The sequence below is a fragment of the Geotrypetes seraphini genome, chromosome 3 (genome assembly GCF_902459505.1).
Source record: "Geotrypetes seraphini chromosome 3, aGeoSer1.1, whole genome shotgun sequence".
Taxonomy (NCBI): domain Eukaryota; kingdom Metazoa; phylum Chordata; class Amphibia; order Gymnophiona; family Dermophiidae; genus Geotrypetes; species Geotrypetes seraphini.
The window spans coordinates 137,819,181-137,834,314 of record NC_047086.1 but is presented as its reverse complement, the minus strand read 5'-3'; the positions used below and the strand labels follow the sequence as shown (position 1 = coordinate 137,834,314).

The following is a 15,134-nucleotide window of genomic DNA, read 5'->3' as shown; positions in this document are numbered from 1 at the left end:
TTATGTACCAATAGGGAATTACATAACCAGAATTCGGGGATGGACTTTCTTGGGACAAAGGAAGAATTGCTCTGTATAAAAACCATGTGCATTCAAGAAAAAGCCAGAGAGATTCACTTACTTATGCTACGGGGAACTGCTAGCCCCCTGCTAAGCATATGGGTGCAAATTCTTCTCTCCATTGCATATTCTGAACTGACAATACATTTTTTTAGATATGTCTTTGCTGCTATAATACTTATATTTTTTATACTAACAATAAACAAATATTGTCTGTTTTGGAAGATACAATGCCGTCTTGTAGTTATTCCAATGAGGTAAACAAAGCAGCCTTTTATCTCAGCTTCTAGTTTAAAGCCCTCTTCAGTAGATTAAAGGTGCTTCTGATTAATGCACACTCTGTACAAAACAAAGTTGAAATTATCACTGACTTATTACTAGCTTAGCTGCCTGAGTCGTAGCTACTAGATTCTGACCAGATGCTGGTGAATCAGCTCTGTGTCGCTAAGTTGCTTTTTCAAAGCCTAGAATCGGGAGGCAGGGCAGAGTTTTGATTTTAGAAAACAGGAGTTGGAATTTTTCAGCTATGGATGTGATATACTCCAGGAGTTTGGAGTGTTTGATGGTTTCATCAAGGCAAATTAACCTTCTGTTGTGTTATTGCCCTCCTGTGGATTTGATTGCTGATATGTCAAACTTGTGTGACATGTTGATTGAGAATAAAGTGAATTCCGCATGCACGTTCTGTTGGGTAACTTTAACATTCGGGTAGACTGCAATAAAGCTGATCTACGAGTGGCAACATTATTAAATGCCCTGGAGGGGATGGGGTGGTTTCAGATTGTGATGGCACCCACTGACCAGTCGGGTCATATTTTGGACTTGTGGTTTGTAGATTTGGGGTCAAGTCAACAATCTGATGTGGCTGGGATTCCGTATGCTGTTCCCTGGTCAGATCATTATATTATTACGTTTAAAATTCTGGCTGTGGGTTTTTGTTGTAAGCGGAACACTAACTCTTCCTTTTTGATTATGCAGGAGGTTGATTTGAGTTAACTGAAATCTAAATGGATACCACAAATATATTCTCTGGTGCATGTGATGAGCATATATATAGAAAGGAATAAAATGATGAAAACAAGCCAACATGGCTTCTGCAAGGGAAGATCGTGCCTAACGAACTTATTGCACTTCTTCGAAGGAATTGACAAATGAATGGACAAAGGGGACCCCATAGACATTGTATACTTAGATTCCCAAAAAGCCTTTGACAAGGTACCCCATGAATGCCTACTATGGAAACTGAAGAACCATGGGGTGGAAGGAGACGTACATAAATGGATCAAAAATTGGTTGGCGGGTAGGAAGTAAAGGGTAGGAGTGAAAGGCCACTACTCTGACTGGAGGAGGGTCACGAGTGGTGTTCCGCAGGGGTCGGTACTCGGACCGCTGCTGTTCAATGGATTTATAAATAATCCAGAAACAGGAACGAAGTGCGAAGTAATAAAATTCGCAGACGACACCAAACTATTTAGTGGAGTTGGGACTAAAGAGGACTGTGAGGATTTACAGAGGGACCTGAACAAACTAGAAGAGTGGGCGACGAGATGGCAGATGAAGTTTAATGTAGAAAAATGTAAAGTCTTGCATGTAGGAAACAGAAACCCAAAGTACAGCTATACAATGGGAGGGCTGGTAATGGGTGAAAGTACCCTAGAAAAGGACTTGGGGGTAATAGTGGACAAGACAATGAAGCCGTCGGCACAGTGCGCAGCGGCCTCTAAGGTGACGAATAGAATTCTAGGTATTATCAAGAAAGGTATTACAACCAGAACGAAAGAAGTTATCCTGCCATTGTATCGGGCGATGGTGCGCCCGCATCTGGAGTACTGCGTCCAATAAGAAGGATATGGCGATACTCGAGAGGGTTCAGAAAAAAGAGCGACACGATTGATAAAAGGTATGAAAAACCTTTCATATGCTGAAAGATTAGAGAAACTGGGGCTCTTTTCCCTGGAAAAGCGGAGACTTAGAGGGGATATGATAGAGACTTACAAGATCATGAAGGGCATAGAGAAAGTGGAGAGGGACATTCTTCAAACTTTCGAAAACTACAAGAACGAGAGGGCATTCGGAAAAATTAAATGGGGACAGATTCAGAACCAATGCTAGGGAAGTTCTTCTTCACCCAAAGGGTGGTGGACACCTGGAATGCGCTTCCAGAGGATGTGATAGGACAGAGTATGGTATTGGGGTTCAAGAAGGGATTCGATAATTTCCTGAAGGAAAAGGGGATAGAAGGGTATAGATAGAGGATTACTATACAGGTCCTGGACCTGATGGGCTGCCGCGTGAGCGGACTGCTGGGCATGATGGACCTCTGGTTTGACCCAGCAGAGGCACTGCTTATGTTCTTATGATATACCTCTCTTACCGCTTGTCTTGATGAGATTGCTCCGTTGAAGGAGATAAGTTAGCACCGTGGTTTTCTGATGGCGTAAATGTTCAGACAGCGAATATCTTGAGATTTATCAGGATTCCTTGATGAGTTACAAGGCTATGACCTTGGAAGCCAAAAAGGAATTCTCGAATCGTAAAATTGGTGTGGCGATGAATTTGTCAAGAGAGTTGTTTAATGTTATTAGGAGATAAGTAGTAGTAGTAGTAGTAGTAGATGACGACTTACAGATGCCCTGTCAGGTAATGTTGAGTCCTCTTTTTTCTAGTCAAGATTTTTTGCAGTTCTTTACATCTAAAGTTCAGAAGGTCATGTCACAGTTTTGTGGAAATCCATTACCCATAATAGATTCTGCTCAGGAGAAGTTGTAAATGGAATTTGATACTGTAGTTGAATCGGACATAAAAACAATTATTCAGGGTCTGAATAAGGATACTTATTTGCTAGACCTCTGTCCTCTTGGCATTTTAGCATCCATGTTGGATGCATTGTCACCGTTGGTTTTGCAGGATATGTCAAAATCATTATTGGCGGGGTGTATTCCATCTCAACTTAAGAAAGATATTGTCCGCCCGCTGCTGAAAAATTGTACGACTTGAACTGTTTTGCAGTATTTTCATTCGATAACACTACCTTCTCCAAGACCTTGGCTAAAAAATTTAACGATGATATCACAGAAACATAGAAAAATGACCTGCAGTGGAAGTTTCAGGCAACCAGCATGCCAGATTTTAAAAGTAAATGGGATACACATGTGGGATCTCTAGAGAGGTAAAGTCGAGGGGGTGGGTCATTAGAGTGGGCAGACTTGATGGGCTATGGCCCTTTTCTGCTGTCATTTTTCTATGTTTCTATGATATCATCGTTAAATTTTTTAGCCAAGGTCTTGGAGAAGGTAGTGTTACAGCAGCCGAATGCTTTTTTTAATAGCATTTTTAATGCTATATTATAGCATTTTTAATGCTATATTATTTTGTATGCCATGCTCAACACCAATGCAGAACTGAAATTTTTTTCATACTTTTAGTGACCTCTTTTGCATTTGCAGATAGAGATCACAATGAACGTTAATATGCTCAGGACCCAGACACTGAATACAAGAATTATAGAGGTCAGAGCCTGAAATGGTCCAATTACATAAAGTACATATTTCCTGAAGCCACCTGGCACTCTCTTTGACAAGGAGAGAAAAGAACAGCTGATGAGAAGTCAAAAGGCTCGATGGCCTGGGGAACTCAAGTGAAAAATCTACCGAGAAACATTGATGCTCCCTGGAAGGAAAAAGACCTTGAAGTGGCCCAAAGGCCAAAAATTCAAAGTACTGAAAAATGATAAAAATAAAGAATTATGAATTAAACAGTAAAAAAATAATATCAGGGAGACCAAAAAACAAACATTAAAAGTTTTATGTGCTTAGAAGAGAATTAAAACACAACTTCTCAGCTCTGCAGAAACTTAGAACCAATGGTCCCATGTGCTGATATCGGAAGGGAAGGCAACTGTATGCTCATAGTGTGGGCATCACCTAAAGATTTAAAGTGACAGTGTACTTGGCAGTGTATGTACCAGGTTTTACAGATAACATCACCCACATGTAAGACTATTATTCCTGCTTGTTCGCAGAGAACCATGTATTTCATATAACATGTGTATAAATGCTAACCCCTCTCAACCCAAAGAACACCTCTACTAAGTTCAGGTGCACTTATGTTCATGGTAAGGAGCTATGTTTTGGTGTTAACCACCTACCTTAGGAGTCATAATATCTTGTGGATACCTACATTGCATATTTCTAATTCTCTAAGCACAAATGAGGGATTAATTGGTGCTGTTGCAGTGCTATATTATGCAGATTTATCTCAAATATCTTGATGATTCACTTTCGTCGCTTTCTAGGAGAGATCCCAGTTCCAAAAACCCTGAACTCAGGAAGAGGTTGGCCTAAGTGATTTGTTATTTTTCCCTCCTTTGAATGCTTACAGGTGTTAACCTTCCAAATATAATGATTCGGGGCTTTGCTTATAGAAGTCAGTAGATCTAGAAATGCTCTTACCTGAAGGACCTCATAAATAGCTTTTCTGTACATGGGTTGCTTGTTGTAGGTTGCCTGGTGAAAGGCAGTGGTGAATTTGCTTAAGGGCATCAACTTTTCCAAACAGACCTGTACGAAGAAGCAGAACAAATGAATCTGATTTAGGAAGGTTCAAAGAACATATTAAAAACAAGTCATTTTGTGAGTTTTTTTTTCATTCAAGAAGATATTACCAAGTACCAAGGTGAAAAAAAAAAGAACTATTTTTATTTTTTTTAACCTCTTTTTGATGCTGTCTTAGGCAAGATTCAGTCAGTGATGTGATGGGAGCTACAATCTTGCCATTCTAAGGGGCAATTTTTAACATTATTTACATGCATAAAACAGAAATGCTTGCTATAAAATTTCCCAGAATATATGTTGGTGGAAATATGCACCTAATGCCTTTTCATGCACATAGGCATAGGCATTCCCTGGGGTGAGGTTAGGGCATGGTTTGAACATACATGCACACTTTTGGATTTTCAAAAGTATCTGCATAAAATTTCTTAATTCTGAGCATACTAAATTGCAGGTATAAAATAGGAAAATTATCCCCCTCTTTTACTAAGGCGTGTTAACTGTTTTAGCGTGCGCTAAATATTAGCACGCGCTAAACGTTAACACGTCCATAGTATATAATGGACGTGTTAGCATTTACGGCTAGCGTGCCTTAGTAAAAGGACCCCTATGTTTCTTAGCTGATCATTTTCTTTTCTTTAATCATGCCAAACCAGTCCAGAATGACTGAATTATGCCCATCTACCAGTGGATGGAGACAGAGAAAAAATAGTCCGAAGAGCTTCACCCTTTAAAAAGGTATTATGCACCCTGGAATTGTTCAGTATTTCAAATAGCCAAGCAATGGTTGCTCATTAAAATTATAGCTGACAACTGGAAAAGACTAAATCCAACATGCCACTGAGGCTATACTATTAATATTATAGAATGAAGCTCATACTCAACTGACATTTGCAAATTTGGTTATTCGTGAGTCTCTAAAGCACCACACCACCCACACCTGTCCACACCTTACTTTTAAAACCTGGTGGTTTAGCAAGGAAGCAAGGCAGGAGCACACTTCCTACGCTCCTGCCCCATGCAGAATCATGAACAAAAATGGCTGCCGCAGTTCCTGTGGATATATGCTTTCCCTCTGTGGCCCATGATAGGCAGAGTCCTGCGAAGAATAATGAACCATCAGGGACTGGTAGTCCTGGTGATGCCAGACTGGCTGAGATGGCTGTGGTATGCAGATCTGTTCCGTCTAAAGCATGACTCAGATTATCTTGTCATCCAGGATTGCAGGGCCCTATTGCCATGGATCATCCAGCGCTTTGGTCTTAAGGCATGGCTCTTGAGCACGCAGCATTAGAGCACAAAGGCTATTCAGAAGTGGTCATTGCTACTCTCCTGTGGTCCAAGAAGCACACAACGCTGTCAGCCTACGCAAAGGCCTGGAAGTTTCCAGAACTGGTGTGTGCAAAAGAACGAGGATCCGGTTACAGTACTGATTGCAGTGGTGCTAGCAGTTCTTCAAGAAGGGTTTGAAAAAGACCTAGCAGTGGGCTCCCTCGAAGTACACATCACGGATCTCTCATGCTTCAGACCTCAGACCAGCAGAGGAACATTGGCTTCTCATCCATATTTTTGAAGGGAGCATTATGTCTGTAGATGCCAATACAGCACACCCTTTTCCAAAGTGGAATCTGAATCTCATCCTGTAAGCTTTAGCCAGAGCTCCATAAGAGACATTGGAGGAGGTGTCAAGAATGGATATTACTGTGAAAGCAAAATTATTGGTGGCTATCACAATCTGCACAATGAATATTGAAACTGCAGACTCTATCCTGCAAGGAACCTTTCCTCATAATATCAGAGATGGGAATTATACTATGTACAGTCCCATCCTTCTTGCTAAAGGTAATGTCCAGCTTTCATGTCAATCAGGAGGTCCGGTTGCCAGGGTGTATGCCATCGGGATCATGAAGTTGCCAGATGTGTGCAGAGTGTTGCTGCATTATCAAGAAGTGACCACTTTGGTGGAACTCTTTGTGTCATAGATATAAAATGGAAAAGGTAATAGCTACGCAGCAGGGGTATTTAAGAAAATTTCAGGATGTTTGGGAGCCTTTAACAAATTATTGTAAGGATTAGATACCATTTTTTCCCTTATTAGTACATGTCCAGAATAGGGGGGGAGGGGGGTGGTTTTTATAATTGTAAGAAATATTTTGTTATATGAAATGACTGTTATATTATTGTTGTTGAAGGGTGGGGAGGGAGGGTGTAAAACCTTTTAAATGAATAATTGTAGAATATTAAGTGTTATATTTATATAACATTATTTTGATGTTTTAAAACACTTATTGTGAGATTTAAAATGAATAAAGATTTATAAAAAAAAAAAAAAAAGAAGTGACCACCTATCTCAAGAAACCAAGGGGTATTCTATAGAATCCTGTGACTGTTATTGCAAGCTGTACTCAGGTAGGTGGCCTGAGTTCCACCTCGTTATGGGTTATAAAGTGATCATCACTGTTAATGTTGTTATTTGTTGTGTTATGAGACTTGTTTCTTGGAGAGAGTCCCCATACCCCTCCCTCTTATGTTTATTCTCCACAGCTGACTACCTGCTTTGATATGAACTGAGTACAGGACAGCCCAGGGAGAAGAGAGGTGGAGTGGAAAAATGCAAATGAGGCTCTTTAAACACACTCTGCTGGTGAAGGTACATAAGAACATAAGAATAGCATTACCAGGACAGACCAATAGTCCATCTAAACCAGTGGTCTCAAACTCAAACCCTTTGCAGGGCCACATTTTGGATTTGTAGGTAATTGGAGGGCCGCAGAAAAAAATAGTTAATGTCTTATTAAAGAAATGACAATTTTGCATGAGGTAAAAAACTTTATAGTTTATAAATCTTTCTTTTTGGCTAAATCTAAATAATAATATTGTAATTTATAGCTAAAGAGACATATGATCAAGAAACTATTTTATTTTACTTTTGTGATTATGATAAACATACCGAGGGCCTCAAAATAGTACCTGGCAGGCCGCATGTGGCCCCCGGGCCGTGCGTTTGAGACCACTGATCTAAACCCATTAGCTCAAGACTGACATTCCTATCTCCTAGAAAGAAGATTAACAAGGTAGGTACCTAATCTTTCCTTATTTATAGTTCTAGTTAGGTAGCAAACAGTAAAAATGTCTCCTCAATTTTGTATTCTCTACAAAATTATCTCTCCAAGGGATTATCTGAAAATGCCTTCTTCCCTTGCAGGCCCTGTTCTGTAAGTAAACTGAATGACAAGCGTGTAACACTCTCATGCTTCTTACCATTTCATTCTTGTTTCATCTCTGAAATTTCTTAAGACACTAGTACCACAAGCCTGTAGTGGTTTACATAAATTTATTTAAAACAATTCCCATCTTATTTTGCTTACCACAGAAAACTTGCCATCTCCAAACCACATGACCCAGCGTGTCCCTTCAGCAGCTCGGCTCCTGCCAGTCATCCACCATGACACAATACGCCCAGGCCACCAGGAGAACCCACGCAGCTTTCCCCAGACAAGCTCTCCAATACCAAATCCACGCCCATCCTAACAAAAGAAAACAAGGAGAATTAAAAAAGGACATTATTCAGTAATTTAAATTGTATTTGTTTGCTTAGCATTTTCCTCCCCAGGTATCTCTTCAAGCTGGCTGATCCATGCCAGTGACCAACTTCTATATGTGATTCCAATTCCCCTCCCTCCTTTTTACAAAGCACAGGCCAGCATGCTGAATGTTTTGCGTTGCTCCCGATTCTCATAGGAACTCTGAGTGTCAGGAGCAGCGCAGAGCATTCAGCGTGCCTGCCTGTGCTATAAACTGCTTTTGTGGTTTTGTGAAAGCGGGGAGGGGGGTAGTCTTTCTCCTTGCATGAGGGTTTGTTTTTTTTTTTAGCTTGTGCTATAGTAGTTCAAGGTGAATTATACTCAGGTATATTAGTTATTTCTCTGCCACCTGAGGGCTCACACTACAGTTTGTATTTGGGAGAATGGAGAGTTAAATGACTTGGCTAAGATCACAAGGAATGGCAATGCAAATTGAAACTGGCTCTCAGCTTGTCACTCTATTCACTCTTCAAATCCAAGAATTGTAACAGGTGCTAGAACTCTGAGGACTTTCTTAAAATATCAGATTGCACAGGTGAAATGCTGGCCTAGTGCCAACCCTCGGTAAGCCTGGTTCTAAGAGAGAGGTTGTAGAGGCTCAGCATTAAAGACAGTTTTTCACAGCAACCTGTGAACTACTGTCTAGGAAAGGTAAACTTGGGTTTCAGTAGGTTATATCACTGTAGTTCTCTTTTTTAGCTCAGTAAAATCAGTTAGGCAATAATGTAGCCTTTAGAGTCTCTGTTAGGGTCTAATACAAACGTGTTTTAGCCTAGATTAATGTTTTAAGTTGCATTTCAGGGCATAATATCAGATTAGGGCACAAATAGTTGTTGAGGAAAGGCTCTGGTATTAATTTAATTCCCTCTCACCCACCCCAAAGTAGAGCTTTCTTGATTTATAGGCTCTTCAGGCAACCAGGAACAGGGTATTACTTTGGTAGGATTTTTCTGCTCTTTCTTTATTCTTCCAGGTGTATAGTATGGCTGGGAAACATAGTATTACTAAAGCTGCTGTTCAGGTTACAACTTCTGTCTCTGTGCAGACAGAAAATGTTATCCAGTTCCATGTGCAAGCTGTCTTCAGCTTGAAACTCTCATGAAGGAGTGAAGGAACTGAGCAAGAAGGTGGCAAGACTGAGAAGCATCCGTGAGAATTAGAGGTACATCAATGAAATGGTTCATGAGGTGTCAAAGTTGGGAAGAAGAAGCTATGCTGAGGGAAGACAGCTGGACTCGGATTATGGAACACTGCAAGATTGGTAACATAGAAACATAGAAATAGACGGCAGATAAGGGCCCACGGCCCATCTAGTCTGCCCACCCTAATGTCCCTCCCCTACCTTTGCCCTGTGAATAGATCCCATGTGCCGATCCCATTGGGCCTTAAAATCAGGTACGCTGCTGGCCTCAATCACCTGTAGTGGAAGACTATTCCAGCGATCAACCACTCTTTCAGTGAAAAAGAATTTCCTGGTGTCACCTCGTAGTTTCCTGCCCCTGATTTTCGACGGATGCCCTCTTGTTGTCGTGGGACCCTTGAAAAAGAAGATATCTTCCTCCGCCTCGATGCGGCCCATAAGATACTTGAACATCTCGATCATGTGCTCCTCTGAGAGAGCTATACTCTCTCTGCGCTCCTCGAGCGAGTATAGCTGTAATTTGTCAAGCCGTTCTTCGTATGGAAGATCCTTGAGTCCCGAGACCATCCGGGTGGCCATTCTTTGCACCGACTCCAGTCTCAGCACATCCTTGCGATAATGCGGCCTCCAGAATTGCACACAGTATTCCAGGTGGGGCCTCACCATGGATCTATACAATGGCATAATGACTTCCGCCTTACGACTGATGAAACCCCTTCGTATGCAGCCCATGATTTGTCTTGCCTTGGACGAAGCCTGCTCCACTTGATTGGCAGACTTCATGTCCTCACTGACGATTACCCCCAAGTCTCGTTCTGCTACCATTTTTGCTAGGATCTCGCCATTAAGGGTATAAGACTTGCATGGATTTTGGCTGCCCAGGTGCATAACTTTGCATTTTTTGGCATTGAAGTTGAGTTGCCATGTCCTAGACCATCGCTCCAGTAGGAGTAGGTCGTGCATCATGTTGTCGGGCCTTGAATCTTCGTCTGTTGTGCATTTGCCCACTACATTACTCAGTTTGGCGTCATCGGCGAATAATGTTATTTTACCTCAAAGCCCTTCTGCCAAGTCTCTTATAAAGATGTTGAATAGGATTGGGCCCAAGACTGAGCCCTGTGGTACTCCACTAATCACCTCCGTCATTTCGGAGGGGGTGCCGTTCACCACCACCCTTTGGAGCCTTCCTCCAAGCCAGCTCCCGACCCATTTCGTCAATGTGTCACCTAATCCTATAGAACTCATCTTGCTCAGCAACCTGCGGTGTGGTACGCTATCGAATGCTTTGCTAAAGTCCAGGTACACGATGTCCAGGGACTCCCCAATATCCAGCTTCCCCGTCACCCAGTCAAAGAAGCTGATCAGGTTAGATTGGCATGATCTCCCCTTAGTAAATCCATGTTGTCGGGGATCCCGTAGATTCTCCTCATCCAGGATCTTATCCAATTGGTGTTTGATTAGAGTTTCCATTAGTTTGCTCACTATCGATGTTAGACTCACTGGTCTGTAGTTTGCTGTCTCCATCTTTGAGCCTTTCTTGTGGAGTGGAATGACGTTAGCCGTCCTCCAGTCCAACGGGACGCTGGCTGTACTAAGGGAGAGGTTGAAGAGCGCGGACAGTGGCTCCGCCAAGACATCACTCAGCTCCCTAAGCACCCTGGGGTTCAGGCTGTCCGGTCCCATTGCTTTGTTAACCTTGAGCTTTGACAGCTCACTGTAGACACTGCTGGGCGTAAACTCAAAGTTACTAAACGGGTCAACTGAGCCAACCCTTGTCTGTAGCTGAGGGCCGAGCCCCGGCGCTTCTCGGGTGAAGACTGAGCAGAAGTATTCATTTAATAGTTGGGCTTTTTCCGAATCCTTTTCCACATAGTCTCCGTCTGGATTCCTAAGACGTACAATCCCACCTGAGTTTTTTCTTCTATCACTGATATACCTGAAGAAGGATTTATCTCCCTTCTGGATGTTCTTTGCTAGAGACTGTGACTCCCCTCGCCCTTGAACTGAAGAACCGGTATGCTTTCCTAGAAGTGGAGGAGATGAGAGCATTGCAAGGAGAGGAAGAACCAAGGCTTGAAATCCCAAAAATTACTGGATCCGTGACCACTAGTAGGCGTAAGGTAGTGGTAGTTGGCAATTCCCTTCTGAGGAGTACAGAAGCAGCCATCTACAGACCAGACATGATGTCACAAGAGGTATGCTGTCTGCCTGGTGCTAAAATCCAAGATGTTACGGAGAGCTTGCCAAGACTCATCAAGTCTGATGACTATTATGCGATGCTGCTCATCCACGTTGGCACCAACGATACTACCAGGTACCCCTGTGAATGTATCAAAAGCGACTTTGTAGATCTGGGAGAGAAGGTGAAGTAGACAGGTGTGCAAGTATTATTCTCTTGCATCCTCCCCGTCGAGGGAAAAGGCCAGGGCAAAGAAGCTCGAATCCTAAAGATGAATGTGTTGCTACGTGGATGGTGTCGTCGAGAGCGTTTTAGCTACCTGGACCATGGGATGATTTTCCAAGGGCTGCTGAGTAGGGATGGTGTGCATCTATCAAATAAGGGAAGAAGTGTCTTTGGCAGCAGGCTGGCTAATCTACTGAAGAGGGCTTTAAACTTAAAGTGTTGGGGCAGGGTGATCAAAGCCCCCAAGTAAATATAAGCACTCAGGTAAGTAAATCACTGAAAAACTCTACACAGATGGGAAAAGGGGGCAATGTCTGGAAAGCAGTATATACCTAATGCTTGACGTATGGGAAACAAGATTCTGGATCTAGAAGCTGTGATGGAAGAAGATGAATTGGATATAGTGGCGATCACAGAGATGTGGCTCATGGAGAACCATGACTGGGATGTAGTTATACCGGGCTATAATCTGTTCAGGAAAGACAAGGTAGGAAGAAAAGGAGGGAGAGTAGCGTCATATGTTAAAGATCATATTAAAGCCACATGATTGCAGGATCTGCAGGGCAAGGAAGAGGCACTATGGATCAATTTGGAAACAGGGAATGGTGAATATATTTACATTGGTATGATATACAGGTCTCCTTCACAGACGGAAGAAGTGGACAGAAATTTAATAGTAGACATTAGGAATAATAGATTATTTTAACATGCCAGATGTTGATTGGGTATCCTTACTGTGGGGTCTTCTAGAAGTAGTGAGATCCTGGATTCTCTACAAGAACTGTTCCAGCATGAGAAGGGGTCATACTGGACTTAGTGCTTACAAACAGGGAAAGTGTTTCTGATGTTATAGGGTTAGCAGATATTTATCATACTTCTATCCCCCTCCAGCCCATTACATCCTATCTATCCTCTAATACTTCAACTGAAATTCTTCATTTCTCTATTAAACACTCTCCTTCTCTTAATTTCCTTCTTATCTACCTCCCTCCACCAGTAACCAAAACCTCGCTCTCTGCTCTTATCTCTACTATAACCGATTTCAATACTGCTTATCTTGACTCCATAATTCTTGGATTTTAATATCCATTTCAACTATCCTAACCATTACAATATCTCAGAACTCTTAACCTTGATCTCAGACCTATCACTGTCCCCTCTTATCTCTAAACCTACACACTCAGCTGGCAATACCTTAGATATGGTTTTCTGTCCCTCTTCTATTAACCATCTTTTCCAAAACTTTCAATTCCATTCCTTACCTTGGTCAGATCATACCCTCATTACCTGGCAATTAGACCTTCCTGTAAAATTAAGTCAAGCCCAACAAAAAATAAATTCCTATACCATTCGTAACATTAATAAAATAACCCTTTCGGCTATTCAGACCTCCTTCGACCTAAACCTCGAAGACTTCTCTGCTCTTTCTATTACAGACCAATTTTCTCTCTGGGAAACTTCCACAAAATCCCTATTAGATTCTTTGGCACCCCCACTAGAAAAAAATCCCATCTCAAATCAAATTCAAAAATCAAAACAACAACCTTGGTATAACAAAAAACTCGCTCTCCTTCGTAAACAACTTCGCTCCGTAGAGCATAAATGGCGTACCACACGCCTCAACAATTTCCACCTTCTATTCAAGGAAAAAGCCACTCTTTACAAAAAAGCCATTCAACAAGCAAAAAAAGAATATTACTCAAAACTCATTACAACCACTCGTAACTCCTCCACCCTTTTTAATCTCACCCAGTCTCTTTCAAAATATTCGAAGAAAAAAAAATCCACCCCCTACTACTCAGCCATCTGCAAACGAACTATCACTTTTCTTCGACAGAAAAATTAAGGACATCAGATCACATCTTGGACCTTCACCTTCTGCTACCTCTTTCCAAACCCACAATTCCAATGATTCCACGCAAATATCTTTCAGCTCTTTCTCCAAATTCAAAATGCCCTCGCAAGTAAATCTTCTTCTTATTCTTCAAACTTTAAACTGTTCCAATAACCCTTTGGAAAGCATTCCCCCTTTGCTCCTTAAAAAATTCTTCTCTTTCTTCGGCCCTTACATCTGGGAAATGATATCCAAATCTCTCTCTGACAGTCTAGTTCCCTCTTCTTGGAAAACAGCCCTTCTGTTCCCAAAACTTAAACAACACATCCTAGATCCTTCTTTGCCTAAAAATTATCGCCCTATAGCCAATCTACCACTACTCTCGAAACTAACCGAAAAAATTATTCATACCCAACTCACAGAATTCATTGAAAAAACCCATGCCCTACATCCCTGCCAAACTGGCTTCCGTGCTTCACACTCAACCGAATTGTCTCTGTTAGGCCTTATCTCTTCGATTCACTATTATCATGACCATCAAAAATCTGTTATCCTCATTTCTCTGGACCTGTCAGCAGCCTTTGATACTATTGATCACACTCTTCTTATTAACAGACTTAAAGACTGTGGTATCACAGGCTCAGCTCTTTCTTGGTTCACATCCTACTTCAATGAACGCAGCTTCAAAGTCCGCGTAAAGAACGAAACTTCTCAACCTATATCTCTAACATACGGTGTCCCCAAGGTTCGATTCTCTCCCCACTTCTATTTAATATTTTCCTGTCTCCTCTACTTACTTTAGCACAATCCATCGGATTCACAATTTTTGCCTACGCAGATGACATTCAACTCCTTCACCCGGTCAACACCACAAACAACTCAGACATAAAAGACATAAACGATAAATTAGACACCATACACAATTGGCTCTTTTTAAATAAACTCTCCCTTAATATTGATAAATCTCGCACCATCTTAATTCCAACCAAAAACTGTGCCCCCTTACCAGGACAACTATCCATTAATTCCATTCCAATACAAATAGAAACAAAATTAAAACTCTTAGGCGTCATCATTGATCAAGACCTCACCTACCATGACCATATTAGTTCAATTGCAAAAATCTGTTTTTTCAAACTTCGTATAATTCGGTCACTACTCTCAATCTTAGAGATCGAATCAATCAATATCTTAATTCATTCCTTAGTCATTTCCCACTTAGATTATTGTAACTCTCTCCTCAACGGTCTCCCCCAAAAAGAAATCAGACGCCTACAACTAATACAAAACACAGCAATAAAACTTATCCACAAAAAAGTCAAATTTGATCATGTCACTCCTCTTCTCAAAGAGGCTCATTGGCTCCCCGTTACCCACCGTATCACCTATAAAATCATTCTACTCTCCTTCAAAATAAAACACTCACACCAACCTTTATTTCTCGATAAATTTCTTATTCCCCAATGCTCCCCTCGTACTCTAAGGTCAACTGACCAAAAACTTCTCTTTATTCCGTCTATAAAAGACTTTTACTATACTCGGAAAACAAATTTCGCAGTAA

The 15,134-nt window shown here is 41.5% G+C and overlaps 1 protein-coding gene across 4 annotated transcripts in view; it reads right to left on the bottom strand.

Annotated features, from left to right (window-relative positions):
- Positions 1 to 15,134, bottom strand: part of DNMT3A (DNA methyltransferase 3 alpha) — a 660,717-nt gene that overhangs the window by 133,386 nt on the left and 512,197 nt on the right. For all 4 annotated transcript variants that reach the window (XM_033935457.1, XM_033935458.1, XM_033935459.1 and 1 more), the window contains 2 exons: positions 7,979 to 8,137; positions 4,512 to 4,619 (listed from right to left, as the gene is read on the bottom strand). In XM_033935457.1, the coding sequence (XP_033791348.1) occupies positions 4,512 to 4,619; positions 7,979 to 8,137 (267 nt within the window). The remainder of the gene's footprint in view (positions 1 to 4,511; positions 4,620 to 7,978; positions 8,138 to 15,134) is intronic.